General features: G+C 50.1%; 2 protein-coding genes across 3 annotated transcripts in view; one reads left to right on the top strand and one right to left on the bottom strand.

Moving 5' to 3' along the window:
* Positions 1-13,231, top strand: part of TBCC (tubulin folding cofactor C) — a 227,166-nt gene that overhangs the window by 40,429 nt on the left and 173,506 nt on the right. The window lies entirely within an intron of this gene.
* Positions 814-11,460, bottom strand: PTCRA (pre T cell antigen receptor alpha). 2 transcript variants are annotated; one of them, XM_050786990.1, is made up of 5 exons: positions 11,253-11,423; positions 4,450-4,491; positions 3,289-3,492; positions 2,363-2,407; positions 814-1,360 (listed from the first exon to the last, which is right to left on the bottom strand). In XM_050786990.1, exons 1-5 carry the CDS (start codon positions 11,308-11,310, stop codon positions 939-941), a joined length of 771 nt encoding a protein of 256 aa, XP_050642947.1. In that variant the 5' UTR covers positions 11,311-11,423; the 3' UTR covers positions 814-938. The 2 variants fall into 2 exon arrangements, with proteins under 2 accessions (XP_050642947.1, XP_050642946.1); XM_050786989.1 differs by lacking the exon at positions 4,450-4,491 and having other exon boundaries at positions 3,289-3,609; positions 11,253-11,460.

Here is a 13,231-nt window from a genome sequence, read left to right as displayed (position 1 = left end):
TTTATGGAACAGTAGCTGAGAGAGCACAGAGGCTCAGGGAAGCTGAGGGTGTCCTTGAAACCATGTGTTGGGGTGCTGGGGCATAGTTCCCCATCCCCTCCCTGGGGGAAGGAAGACTAAGGTTGATCCAGCAGACTATCCTATGGGGCCCAAGGGACAGGTGGATTTACATGAGAGCACCCAGAGTCTCTTGGAGTGATTGATTACTAGCGGAGAACCCTTGGGAAAGGCTAGATTTGCAGCCAGCACTGGGCAAGCAGGGGACACACACGTTATGCTCTACTGTGGAAGCCTCATACTCGATCAATGTAAGAATCTTCTTTAGGAAACAACCAAACCGAAAAAGCCAAGCCTCTTTAGTACCTGGCTCAGGATTGATGCTCAAAGAATATTTGTCAAATGAATAATGACTCTTAATTGATTAATAAACTTTAAGTTTGGAATTAATACCTCATACTCTTGGCATTGAAAACGATCCTGTTCCCCGGAAACCCTGGCCCTGTTCACCTCTGTCGAGTCTGTACAAGAGTTCACATCGACCCAGCATCCACCTTCCTGGGTTCCTGGGCTCTCTGCCCTGATCTCTCACAGAGGTTGGGCCAGGGTAAGGAGAAGAGGGGGCCTCCCCACTTGCTGTGGGGCGAGGAGACAGCCGTGGGACAGCTGCCTTCCCAACCACCAGCCCCACTCTGTAGTTCCCAAGTTCTGTCTCAGGAAGCCCTCTTCCTCAAGGGAACCTTCCTGGATTTCTCCTACTTCTAACTCTGCCAAATTCCCTCCTCCCAGGATAGACATGAATTCAAACATTTCTCATTTGCTATGTCATTTAAGTTCTTTTTTAATGTTCTCAGTCATCTGCTCCCTAAATACCCCCGTAACTGGGTGGATCACCATTCTGGGGGGTGGAGGGGTGGCCTGGGGGAGGTAGAGCCGTGCCCTCAGGCAGCTCCAGCCTGCAGAGGAGGAGGCAGGTCACATGCAAAAAATGCTCCAAGACTCGAGGAGGGAATCCTGAGGTCAGATCTTGAGCACCAGGCCTGTGCTGGGCAGGTGGGGTATCTGCTGAGGTAAGACCCCTCCTCCCAGACTGGGCTCCCAGGCTTCCGACCCGGAGGGGTGTCACTCCAGCCATGGTCCCGAGGCTGGGGCCTGGGTGAACTGGTGGCCTCTCGTCCCCCAGTCTCCGTGGCCAGGTACAGTCGGTGGGAGCCGAGGGCTCGCAGGCGGGTGGCAGCTGCGGGGGAAGGCAGTGGGCCCTCGGGGTGGCGCAGGCGGCTGCAGGTCAGGAGCAGGTCAAACAGCAGCAGCTTGAAGAGCAGCAGCCGCAGCACCCCCAGCCACAGGACCCCGCCCGGCATCCCTGCGAGGAGGAAACGCTCAGGAGCCCGCAGGAGCCCGCAGCCCCCCACCCCAGGAGAGAACGTCCATGGAGGAGAGGGCCTTGTCCTCTGCCCTTGCCATTGCCCGTCCCCTTGACCCCCTCCTCCAGGGAAAGTCCATCCCGGTGTCTAGCCTCCGTTCTTACTGGTAATAATAAATACCTTCCTTGCCTTCATTTTATTTTATTCCCCAACAATCATGGGGGTAAGGGTGGGGGCCAGGCAGAACTTAGCATCTGACGCAGAGAGTAACTAGCTCAAAATTCTTTTTTTTTTTTTTTTTTTTGAGATGGAGTCTCACTCTGTCACCCAGGCTGGAGTGCAGTGGCCCGATCTCAGCTCACTGCAACCTCCACCTCTTGGGTTCAAGTGATTCTCCTACCTCAGCCTCCCGAGTAGCTGGGACTACAGGCATGTGCTACCACGCTCGGCTAATTTTTGTATTTTTAGTAGAGACAGGGTTTCATCATGTTGGCCAGGCTGGTCTCGAGCTCCTGACCTCGTCATCCACCTACCTCGGCCTCCCAAAGTGCTGGGATTACAGGTGTGAGCCACTGTGCCCAGCTTCAAAATTCTCTATTTGGTCAGGAAGCAGAGTTGGACCACAGCCCAACTTCATGACTGTCCATCCAGTGCTCTTTCCATCACCCCAGACAGCCTCCCATTTACACAGCCTGTAATGCTGAGACCCCCTGCCTGGGCTGCCCAAGGAGGACTCCAAAGACCCCTCTATTAGCTGTCACCTGTGCTTCTCAACTAATGTCCAAGAATTAGGCTAAGGTCAAAGGATTCACCCCCATCTTATCCTAGGTAGACTGAGGCCCATGCTAGCCAGTGCCCCAACCTAGCATGACAGCCTCTACATGGGATACCTACTGACCTCCCGTGTAAGACCCATTAGGCCAGAGCTGAATGCCCCACCCCCCAGGCCCAAGGTCCTGGTCCCAGCCTTTTATTCCCCACCCCTTGCCCAGAGTACTCACCCCTGAGAGGCTCCCAGGGGCAGGTCCTGGCTGTAGAAGCCTCTCCTGTTGTCCAAGGAGAAGGGAGTGAGTCTTTGGGGATGGGCCATGCACTCTGGAGGCCATCCCCAGTGCTATGCCCAGGCCCTGGCACAGCATGGGTGTCAAGGCATTGGGGTAAATGGACAAGTGAGCCAGCAGCAGAAACCCTGAGCCCATTTGCTGCAAGTCCTCTGAGGGCCCAAACATCCCTCACTTTGCACTGTTCCCTGTTCTGTGCCCTGGGGAGGCTGGGGTGCCCAGCACTCTCAGATAAGGAACTGACCGTCTTCATGGCATTCTTTGAAAGTCAGGGCACTTAGTTAACAAACATTCCCATTTGGAAGACGACAAAACTGAGATAATCCCCAGAGAGGAAGTAAGTCATCTGGTCAGTGATAATAATTGCTGACTGTTTCAAAATACAATGGAGGGGGAAACAAAAATCACTGGCTTTAGACATGTTACTTAGCCTCCCCATGCCTGTAAAATTAAGGGAATTATATGATCTGTCTCATAAATGTGAAGTGTATAGGACACTGCCTAGAACAGAGTCAACGCTCAATAACTGGTAGTGATTTGTTAATTAGTTTGGTCCTTACAGGGTATCATGTACACAGGGTGATATATCTATGTGTGTATAATGAATCCTAGGTAGAAGGAGGCATTTTTATCTTTGGAAGCCGTGCTGCAGAGCCTGGATTTCAAACAGATATTGCAGTTGCAAATCCCAGAATTAATGGCCCTGAGGCCACTCTCCCCTGAGCCCAAGTGTCACCTCACGCGGAGGCTCTGCACTTGGACACCCTTCATGCCTTTGCAGCCTGGAGCCTGCCCTCCCTCCAACCATATCCTAGTGTGTGGAAGGGGACAGGGAGCATCCGCAAGGGCCCAGGCTCCATCCCCACCTGACAGCTGCAGGGGCTGTGTACTCCTGCTGTGGCCCTCAGCCCCAGGCCCAGTGTGGCAGACCAAAGGCTCCCAGGATGCCAGCTCCTCAGAGGGCAGGGAGAGATGGGCCAAGCTGGTCCAGGTGCCATCCGTTGCTGGGGAAGGGCCATAGGTGAAGGCATCCAGTGCACTACCGTTGCCGGCTGAGAACCAGATGGGGCTGTCAAAGCCAGGGGGTGCAACATCAAGGACCAGGCAGACCACCACCATCTGCTGTTTTCCATCCGCCAGTAGCGTGATTGGTGGGGCCAGAGAAGGAAAGGGTGTGCCACCCACACCTGCAAGAGAGCATGCACCTGTGGGTGCTAGACCAGCTTGTGGCTTCCCAGGCCAGCATTGTGTTGTAGACTAGAGTTCTACATTTCTGTCTTTCCATCCATCCATCCATCCATCCATCCATCCATCCATCCATCCATCCATCCATCCACCATCCATCTACCTGTCCTAGCCACTCATCCATTCCTCCCTCCTTGCATTTTCCCATCAAGCCACCCTTCCTTCCCTCCATCTGCCCATCCTTTCATTCACTCACCTATTTATCTATCCTTTCTTCTATCAGCCATCTATCCTCCATGTATTCCTTCCTTCTTTTTTTTTTTTTTTTTTTTTTTTTTTTGAGACAGAGTTTCACTCTGTTGCCCAGGCTAGAGTGCAGTGGCATGATCTTGGCTCACTGCAAGCTCTGCATCCGGGGTTTATGCCATTCTCCTGCCTCAGTCTCCTGAGCAGCTGGGACTATAGGCGCCCGCCACTGCGCCCGCCTGGCTAATTTTTTGTTTTGTTTTGTTTTTAGTAGAGACAGGGTTTCACCGTGTTAACCAGGATGGTCTCGATCTCCTGACCTCGTGATCCACCTGCCTCAGCCTCCCAAAGTGCTGGGATTACAGGAGTGAGCCACTGCGCCCAGCCACCTCCATCTATTCTTTCTACCTTTCATCTATGTATCTGTCTATCCATTCAGCCACCTCTTCTTCCATCCACTTGTCTATGACATCCGAGCCCCATTCTGTGCCAGGAACTAGAGATATAACATTGGGTAAGTCATCATTCCTGCTCTCAAGGAACTCAGTTCCATGGGAAAGACAGTAAATGTGCAAACAAATACTTGTTTGTGGTGGCAGCTGTGGCAGCCTCTGGTGAGGAAGGGAAGGAAACAGGACCTGGAATGAGATTAGAAGGGGCCTCAAATATATCTGTAACTTTTTGTTTTTTTTTTTTTTTTTTTTTTTTTTTTTAAGACGGAGTCTCGCTCTGTCGCCCGGGCTGGAGTGCAGTGGCGCGATCTCGGCTCACTGCAAGCTCCGCCTCCCGGGTTCACGCCATTCTCCTGCCTCAGCCTCCCGAGTAGCTGGGACTACAGGCGCCTGCCGCCTCGCCCGGCTAATTTTTTGCATTTTTAGTAGAGACGGGGTTTCACCGTGTTAGCCAGGATGGTCTCGATCTCCTGACCTCGTGATCCGCCCGTCTCGGCCTCCCAAAGTGCTGGGATTACAGGCGTGAGCCACCGCGCCCGGCCTTGTTTCTTTTTTTTAAAAGTCTGATTTAAACATGGCAAAATGTTAAACATTTGTTAATCTAGGTGGAGTGTGCGTGGGTGTTTTTTCTTTTATTCTCAGCCTTTTTCTGTAGCCTGTAGTTCTTTTGTTTGTTTGTTTGTTTTTTGAGACGGAGTCTCGCTCTGCCTCCCAGGCTGGAGTGCAGTGGCACAATCTCGGCTCACTGCAACCTCCACCTCCTGGGTTCAAGCTATTCTTCTGCCTCAGCCTCCCAAGGTCCCACGACACCACCCTGGCTAATTTTTATTTTTATGTTTTTAGTAGAGACTGGGTTTCTCCATGTTGGTCAGGCTGGTCTCGGACTCCTGACCTCAGGTGATCCGCCCGCCTCGACCTCCCAAAGTGCTAGGATTACAGGCATGAGGCACCACATCCAGCCTTTTTAAAAAATAATAATAATAATTAAAAAAAAGCTTTGTTGGCTAGGCACGGTGGCTCAAGCCTGTAATCCTAGCACTTTGGGAGGCCGAGGCGGGCAGATCACAAGGTCAGGAGATCGAGACAATCCTGGCCAACATGGTGAAACTCCATTTCTACTAAAAATACAAAATTAGCTGGGTGTGGTGGCGCATGCCTGTAATCTCAGCTACTCGGGAGGCTGAGGCAGGAGAATCACTTGAACCAGGGAAGCGGAAGTTGTAGTGAGCCTAGATTGCGCCACTGAACTCCAGCCTGGCAACAGAGCAAGACTCTGTCTCAAAAAAAAAAAAAAAAAAAAAAAAAAAGCTTTGTTGGCTGGGTGCGGTGGCTCACACCTGTAATCCTAGCACTTTGGGAGGCTGAGGCAGGCCGATCACCTAAGGTTAGGAGTTCGAGACCAGCCTGGCCAACATGGTGGAACCCCATCTCTACCAAAAATACAAAAATTAGTCGGGTGTGGTGGTGTGCACCCGTAGTCCCAGCTACTTGGGAGGCTGAGGCAGGAGAGTTGCTTAAACCCAGGAGGCAGAGGTTGTAGTGAGCCGAGATCATCCCACTGCACTCCAGCCTGGGCAACAGCACAAGATTCAGTCTCAAAAAAAAAAAAAAAAAAAAAAAAAAGGGTGGGTGTGGTGGCTCACACTTGTAATCCCAGCACTTTGGGGGGCTGAGGCGGGTGGATCACCTGAGGTCAGGAGTTTGAGAACACCCTGGTCAACATGGTGAAACCCCATCTCTACTAAAAATACAAAAACATTAGCTGCATGTGGTGGCACATGCCTGTAGTCCCAACTACTCTGGAGGCTGAGTCACAAGAATTGCTTGAACCCGGGCAAAGGTTGCAGTGAGCTGAGATCATGTCACTGCACTCCAGCCTGGGTGACAGAGTGAAAAAAAAAAAAAAAAAAAAAAGCTTTGTTTAGGTATAGTCCACATACCAGACAATTGACCCATTTGAAGTATACGTGTATTGTTTCATAATCTTAAGAACTAAGTCATATGGGTACTACAAACATTTTTCCTATATTTTCCAAAATAATCCCTATTTCCCACAATCTTTTATTATTATTATTATTATTATTATTATTATTATTATTTTGAGACAGGGTTTAGCTCTGTCATCCAGGCTGGACTGCAGTGGTGTGGTAACAGTTCACTGGAGCCTTGGCCTCCTGGCCTCCCAAGTAGCTGGGACTACAGGCACGTGCCACAACACCCGGCTAATTTTTAAATTACTTGTAGAGACATGGGTCTCCCTTTGTTGCCCGGGCTGGTCTCAAACTCCTAGGCTCAAGCTGTCCTCCCGCCTCGGGCTTCCAAAGTGCTGGGATTACGGACATGAGTCACTAGGCCCAGGCTGCAATCTTATTCTTTTCAGCAAAGATGGCTCATTTAATATGTAACAGAATTTTATTTATTATTATTATTATTATTTGAGATGGAGTCGCACTGTCTTACCCAGGCTGGAGTGCAGTATCACAATCTCAGCTCACTGCAATCTCCACTTCTGGGGTTCAAGAAATTCTCCTGCTTCAGCCTCCCAAGTAACTTGGATTATGGGTGTGCACCACCAGGTCTGGCTGGTTTTTTTTGTGTTTTTTGTAGAGACAAGGTTTCACCATGTTAGCCAGGCTGGTCTCCAACTACTGACCTCAAATGATCCTCCCACCTCAGCCTCCCAAAGTGCTGGGATTACAGACATGAGCCACCGCGCCTGGCCCAGAATGTTATTTTTGAACACTGCAATTTTTTTTTCTTTTTTTTTGAGACAGAGTCTCTCCCTGTCGCCTAGGCCAGAGTGCAATGGCATGATCATGGCTCACTGAGGCTTCGACCTCCCAGGTTCAGGTGATCCTCCCACCTCAGCCTTCCCAGTAGCAGGGACTACAGGCAGGTGCCACCATACCTGACTAATTTATTTTTTATTTTTTGTAGAAATAGGGTTTCACTATGTTGTCCTAGCTGGTCTTGAACTTCAGGGCACAAGAGATCCTCACGCCTGGGCCTCCCAAAGTGCTGGGATTATAGGCATGAGCCACCTTGCCCAGCCTGGAGTTTTTTGTGAATAGGCTATACCTATTTCTTAGGTATAGCCAGACTTAAGAAATGTCCCAGAGTGCAGGGAAGGAGGCCAGAGAATCTTGTGAGGATGTAGGGGTAAAGGGTACTCAGGAAAGATTTCTTAGAAGCCAAATAATTAGCCTAGGCCAGTCATGGTGGCTCACACCTTTATTCTCAGCACTTTGGGAGGCTGAGGCGGGCGGATCACAAGGTCAGGAGATCGAGACCATCCCGGCTAACATGGTGAAACCCTGTCTCTACTAAAATACAAAAAATTAGCCAGGTGTGGTGGCACGCGCCTGTAATCCCAGCTACTCAGGAGGCTGAGGCAGGAGAATTGCTTGAACCTGGGAGGCAGAGGTTGCAGGAGGCTGAGGCAGGAGAATTGCTTGAACCCGGGAGGCACAGGTTGCAGTGAGCCGAGATCATGCCACTGCACTCCAGCCTGGCGACAGAGCAAGACTCTGTCTCAAAAAATTAAAAAAAAAAAAAAATAGGCCAGCTGATCATGAGGTCAGGAGATCGAGACCATCCTGGCTAACACAGTGAAACCCCGTCTCTACTAAAAATACAAAAAATTAGCCGGGCGTGGTGGCAGGCGCCTGTAGTCCCAGCTACTTGGGAGACTGAGGCAGGAGAACAGCGTGAACCCGGGAGGCAGAGCTTGCAGTGAGCCAAGATCGTACCACTGCACTCCAGCCTGGGCGACAGTGTGAGACTCCGTCTCAAAAAAAAAAAAAAAAAAAAAAAAAAAAAAATTATCCTACTAACACATAAATGGTAAGTTGTCCAGTCAGGATTTGAACTCAGATCTCTGTGACTCCAAATCCCATAAACCATCTCACCTTGCAGGGTGACTAAGATTTTGCCATGTGACACAGTGGATTGTCTAGGACATAGCTTCAGACAGAGCTAAGCGTGACTCCTGACTCATTCACTTAATTTTCTGAGTCTTCTTATTATTATTATATTATTATTATTATTTTTTGAGATGGAGTCTCACTCTGTTGCCTAGGCTGGAGTGCAGTGGCATGATCTCGGCTCACTGCAACCTCCCCTTCTGGGTTCAACCGATTCTCCTGTCTCAGCCTTCTGAGTAGCTGGGACTACAGGCACGTGCTACCATGCCCAGCTAATTTTTTGTATTTTTTTTTTTTTTGAGACAGAGTTTCACTCTCGTTGCCCAGGCTGGAATGCAATGGCATGGCAAACGTGGCTCGCTGCAACCTCCAGCTCCCGGATACAAGTGATTCTCCTGCCTCAGCCTCCTGAGTAGCTGGGATTACAGGCGCCCCTCACCGTGCCCGGCTAATTTTTTGTATTTTTAGTAGAGATGGAGTTTCACCATGTTGGCCAGGCTGGTCTTTAACTCCTGACCTTAGGCTATCCACTCGCCTCAGCCTCCCAAAGTGCTGGGATTACAGGCATGAGTCATTGAGCCCAGCCAATTTTTTGTATTTTTAGTAGAGAGGGTTTTCACTGTGTTAGCCAGGATGGTCTTGATCTCCTGACCTCGTGATCCACCCGCCTTGGCCTCCCAAAGTGCTGGGATTACAGGACTTGTAAAGGTCGGCCACCATGCCTGACCTTTTTTTGTATTTATTTTTTATTTTTATTTTTTGAGATGGAGCCCCACTCTGTCGCCCAGGCTGGAGTGCAGTGGCGGGATCTCAGCTCACTGAAACCTCCGCCCGCTGGGGTTCAAGTGATTCTCCTGGGTAGCTGGGATTACAGGTGCCTACCACCACGCCTGGCTATTTTTTGTATTTTTAGTAGAGATGGGGTTTCACCATCTTGGACAGGCTGGTCTTGAACTCCTGACCTCGTGATCCACCTGCCTCAGTCTCCCAAAGTGCTAGGATTGCAGGCGTGAGCCACTGCACCCAGTCTTTTCTTTTATCTTTCTTTCTTTCTTTCTTTCTTTCTTTCTTTCTTTCTTTCTTTCTTTCTTTCTTTCTTTCTTTCTTTCTTTCTTTCTTTCTTTCTTTCTTTCTTTCTTTTTTTTTTTTTTTTGAGACTGATTCTGTTTCTGTCACCTAGCCTGGAGTGCAGTGGCGGGATCTTGGCTCAGTGCAACCTCCTCCTCCCGGGTTCAAGCATTTCTCCTGCTTCAGCCTCCTGAGTAGCTGGATTACAGGCATCTGCCACCATGCCCGGCTAATTTTTGTATTTTTAGTAGAGATGGGGTTTCACCATGTTAGCCAGGCTTGTCTCAAACTCCTGACCTCAAGTGATCTGCCCGCCTTGGCCTCCCAAATTGCTGGGATTACAGGTGTAAGCCACTGTGCCCAGCCAATTTTCTGAGTCTTTGTTTGTTTTGTTTTGTTTTCATTATTTATTTATTTATTTATTTAGGTTGAAGGAAGAATATTTTTTCTGAGTCCCAGTGGTCTCATCAATATAATGGCGTTAGGTCGGGCTTAGTGGCTCATGCCTGTAATCCCAGCACTTTGGGAGGCTGAGTCAGGTGAATCACTTGAAGTCTGGAGTTCGGGACCAGCCTGGCCAACATGGTGAACCCCTGTCTCCACTAAAAATACAAAAATTAGCTGGGCATGGTGGCGGGTGACTGTAATCCCAGCTACTTGGGAAGTTGAGGCAGGAGAACCGCTGGAACCTGGGAGGCAGAGGATGCAGTGAGTTGAGATCGTGCCACTGCACTCCAGTATGGGCAACAGAGTGAACTCTTGTCTTTAAAAAAAAAAAAAAGCAAATAATAATAATAATATAATGGGCTGGGCACAGTGGCTCACGCCTGCAATCCCAGCACTTTGGGAGGCCGAGGTGGGCAGATCATGAGGTCAGGATTTCGAGACCAGCCTGGCCAACATAGTGAAACCCCGTCTCTACTAAAAATACAAAAAATTAGCTAGGTGTGGTGGTGGGCACCTGTAATCCCAGCTACTCGGGAGGCTGAGACAGGATAATCATTTGAACCTGGGAGGCAGAAGTTGCCGTGAGCCAAGATCGCACCATTGCACTCCAGCCTGGGCAACAGTGTGAGCCTCTGTCTCAAAAAAAAAAAAAAAAAAACCTCCAGAGCCTTTTCAGTTACATAGATAGAGACATTCCCCAAGTTGAGTTCGTCTTCCATTTCTTCCATGAAGCCTCCCAGGATTGTTCCTGCTTACCCTGGTTACTTCCTTCCCGAGCTCAGGCCTCCTGCCATGGGCGCCCTGTGTTCCACATAGGTGTGGTTTATCTCCCTAATGAAGGAGTGCCTGTGAGATACTTGGGGCCAGCTTTAGATCAAGGAGACCCTCCCGACTCAAAAATCAGGGACCTTCCCCTACCACACATGCATACATGCACATGCTTCTAGATGAAGCTGGAATTTTCCCCTCAAGACATGAGTCCTTTGGCTCCAGCCTTGATCCTGGGAGGGTGGGGGTAAATACCCTGGGAAGAGGCCTTGGGACCTACCCTGAGCCCATTGGTAAGGGCAAGCTGGGAGTGAACCTGAGACACCCTGAGTCCTATTGAACTAGGGCAGGTACCCTGAGGGCAAGAAGGACAGGACAGTACCTCATACTCTTACCCATATCCCATCATTGCATATCACATCACACACCCTGGCTACCCTAACCCCACCTTCTATGGATGCCCATCCAGTTTGTTCTCATTTCTCTATACCTCTAAGAGGTGCAGCCTCCCTACCAACACTGTGGGCTCCAGGGCAGGAGGACGTGGGAGCCCCAGAGCAAGGTGACTGGGAAGAAGAGTACAATGGGAAGAGTACAGTGGGTGAGACCCTCCCCAGAGGTCCCTAAATGGCTCTTGTCCTGCCTCCCTGCAGCCCATCAATACCCAGGGAGGTCCAGAGTGAGGGAATGGGCTTGGGCAGACTGAGGAGGAACAGAGAGGAATGCAAAGAGGGGGCTCACCTGTGGGTAGGGTTGGACACCCAAGGGCCAGGAGAAATAGCAGCCATGTCCCGGCCATGGCCCACTCGGAAGGAGGCAGGACCCAGCTGCAGACCTGAGTTGTGGCTGGGGGAGGAGGCACCCACAAGACTGCCTTCTAGGCCACAGGCCCAGCTGCACCTCAGCTGCTCCACCACGAGCCGTTTCCCCTGGTGATGGGCCCCTCCTCCTGCCCTGGCCCCCCAAACCCAATCCTGTCTCATGGGCCAGGGAGCACAGGGTGCCTCTCCCACACCAGGAGATGGACACCTGCACTTCCTCTGAAGAGAGAGCACTTCAGTCTGCAAAGCCCTGCTTCAGGGCAGCTACCATCCATAGGACACAGAGTACCAGGTGGCTTGACAGGGTTGACATACAGCCCTTCACTTGATCCACTCAACCACTGTGAGATACATTTCACAAGTGAGGCAACTGAGGCTTACAGAGAGTGAGGGACCCGCCCAGGGCCACACAGCTGACAGGTACCAGAGCCAGGGCTTGAACTGTTTTTAGATGGTTGGCTTTATTATAGGCAAAAAGATGCCCAGGGCCGGGTACGGTGGCTCACGCCTGTAATCCCAGCACTTTGGGAGGCTGAGGCGGGTGGATCATGAGGTCAGGAGATCGAGACCATCCTGGCTAACATGGTGAAACCCCGTCTCTACTAAAAATACAAAAAAAATTAGCCAGGCGTGGTGGGGGGCACCTGTAGTCCCAGGTACTTGGGAGGCTGAGGCAGGAGAATGGCGTGAACCTGGGAGGCAGAGCTTGCAGTGAGCCGAGATCACACCACTGCACTCCAGCCTGGGCGACAGAGCGAGACTCCGTCTCAAAAAAAAAAAAAAAAAAGATGCCCAGTAAACTTTTTGCCATGTTGTTACAACCCTCCTTTTTATTTATTTATTTATTTATTTATTTTTAGAGATGGGGTTCTTTCTTTGTTGCCCAGGCTAGAATGCAGCAGTACAATCATAGCTCACTGCAGTCTTGAACTCCTGGGCTCAAGTGATCCTCCTTCGTTAGCCTCCTGAGTAGCTAAGACCACAGGCATGCGCTACCACACCCAGCCAATTTATTTTTATTTTTATTTTTTGTAGAGATGGAGTCTTGCTTTGTTGCCTATGTTTGTTTCGTACTCCTGGGCTCAAGCGATTCTCCTGCTCTGGCCTCCCAAAGTGCTGGGATTATGGGTGTGAGCCACATGCCTGGCATTGATTATACGATTTTAACTTTTTTTTTTTTTTTTTTTTTTTTAAGAGACAGGCTCTTGCTCTGTCACCCAGGCTGGAGTGCAGTGAGGCAGTCATAGCTCACTTACAGTGTTGAATTCCTGGGCTCAAGCAATCCTCCCACCTCAGCCTTTTGGATTTTTTTGGAGACAGTCTGGCTCTATCACCGAGGCCGGAGTACAGTGGCATGATCTCACCTCAGTGCAACCTCCGCCTCCCAGTACCAAGTAATCCTCTGGCTTCACCCTCCCAAGTAGCTGGGACCACTGGTACGTGCCACCACACCCAGCTAAATTTTTGTATTTTTTGTAGAGACTGGGTTTTGCCATATTGCCAGTCTGGTCTCGAACTCTGGAGCTCAAGTGATCCACCCTTCAAAGTTCTGGCATTACAGGCATCAGCCACTGTGCTCAGTCTGCTTTTTTGTTTTTTCTCAGACATTCTGTTACAGCAGCCATTCCTTTATTGTTAGACATTTGGGTTTCCAGTTTGGGGCAATGGCCATCTTTGTTCATAAAAGATTTTCCAAATTTACTTTTTTTTTTTTTTTTGAGATGGAGTATCGCTCTGTCACCAGGCTGGAGTGCAGTGGTGCAATCTCGGCTCACCGCAACCTCTGCCTCCTGAGTTCAAGCAATTTTCCTGCCTCAGCCTCCTGAGTAGCTAGGACTACAGTCGTGCACTACCACCCCCAGCTGATTTTTGTATTTTTAGTAGAGATGGGCCAGGATG

The sequence above is a fragment of the Macaca thibetana genome, chromosome 4 (assembly GCF_024542745.1).
Source record: "Macaca thibetana thibetana isolate TM-01 chromosome 4, ASM2454274v1, whole genome shotgun sequence".
NCBI lineage: Eukaryota > Metazoa > Chordata > Mammalia > Primates > Cercopithecidae > Macaca > Macaca thibetana.
The sequence above is the reverse complement of the archived record's forward strand: the minus strand, read 5'-3'. Positions and strand labels throughout refer to the sequence as shown.

Bases quoted from the DNA above. Each gene is read 5' to 3' on its own strand.
- PTCRA (XM_050786989.1), bottom strand. From the start codon at position 11,310: ATGGCCGGGACATGGCTGCTATTTCTCCTGGCCCTTGGGTGTCCAACC. The intron at 3,610-11,252 runs GTGAGCCCCCTC...GCTCTCTTGCAG, and splicing joins GTGTCCAACCCTACCCACAG to GTGTGGGTGGCACACCCTTT. The intron at 1,361-2,362 runs GTGAGTACTCTG...TCCTCCTCGCAG, and splicing joins CCCCTGGGAGCCTCTCAGGG to GGATGCCGGGCGGGGTCCTG.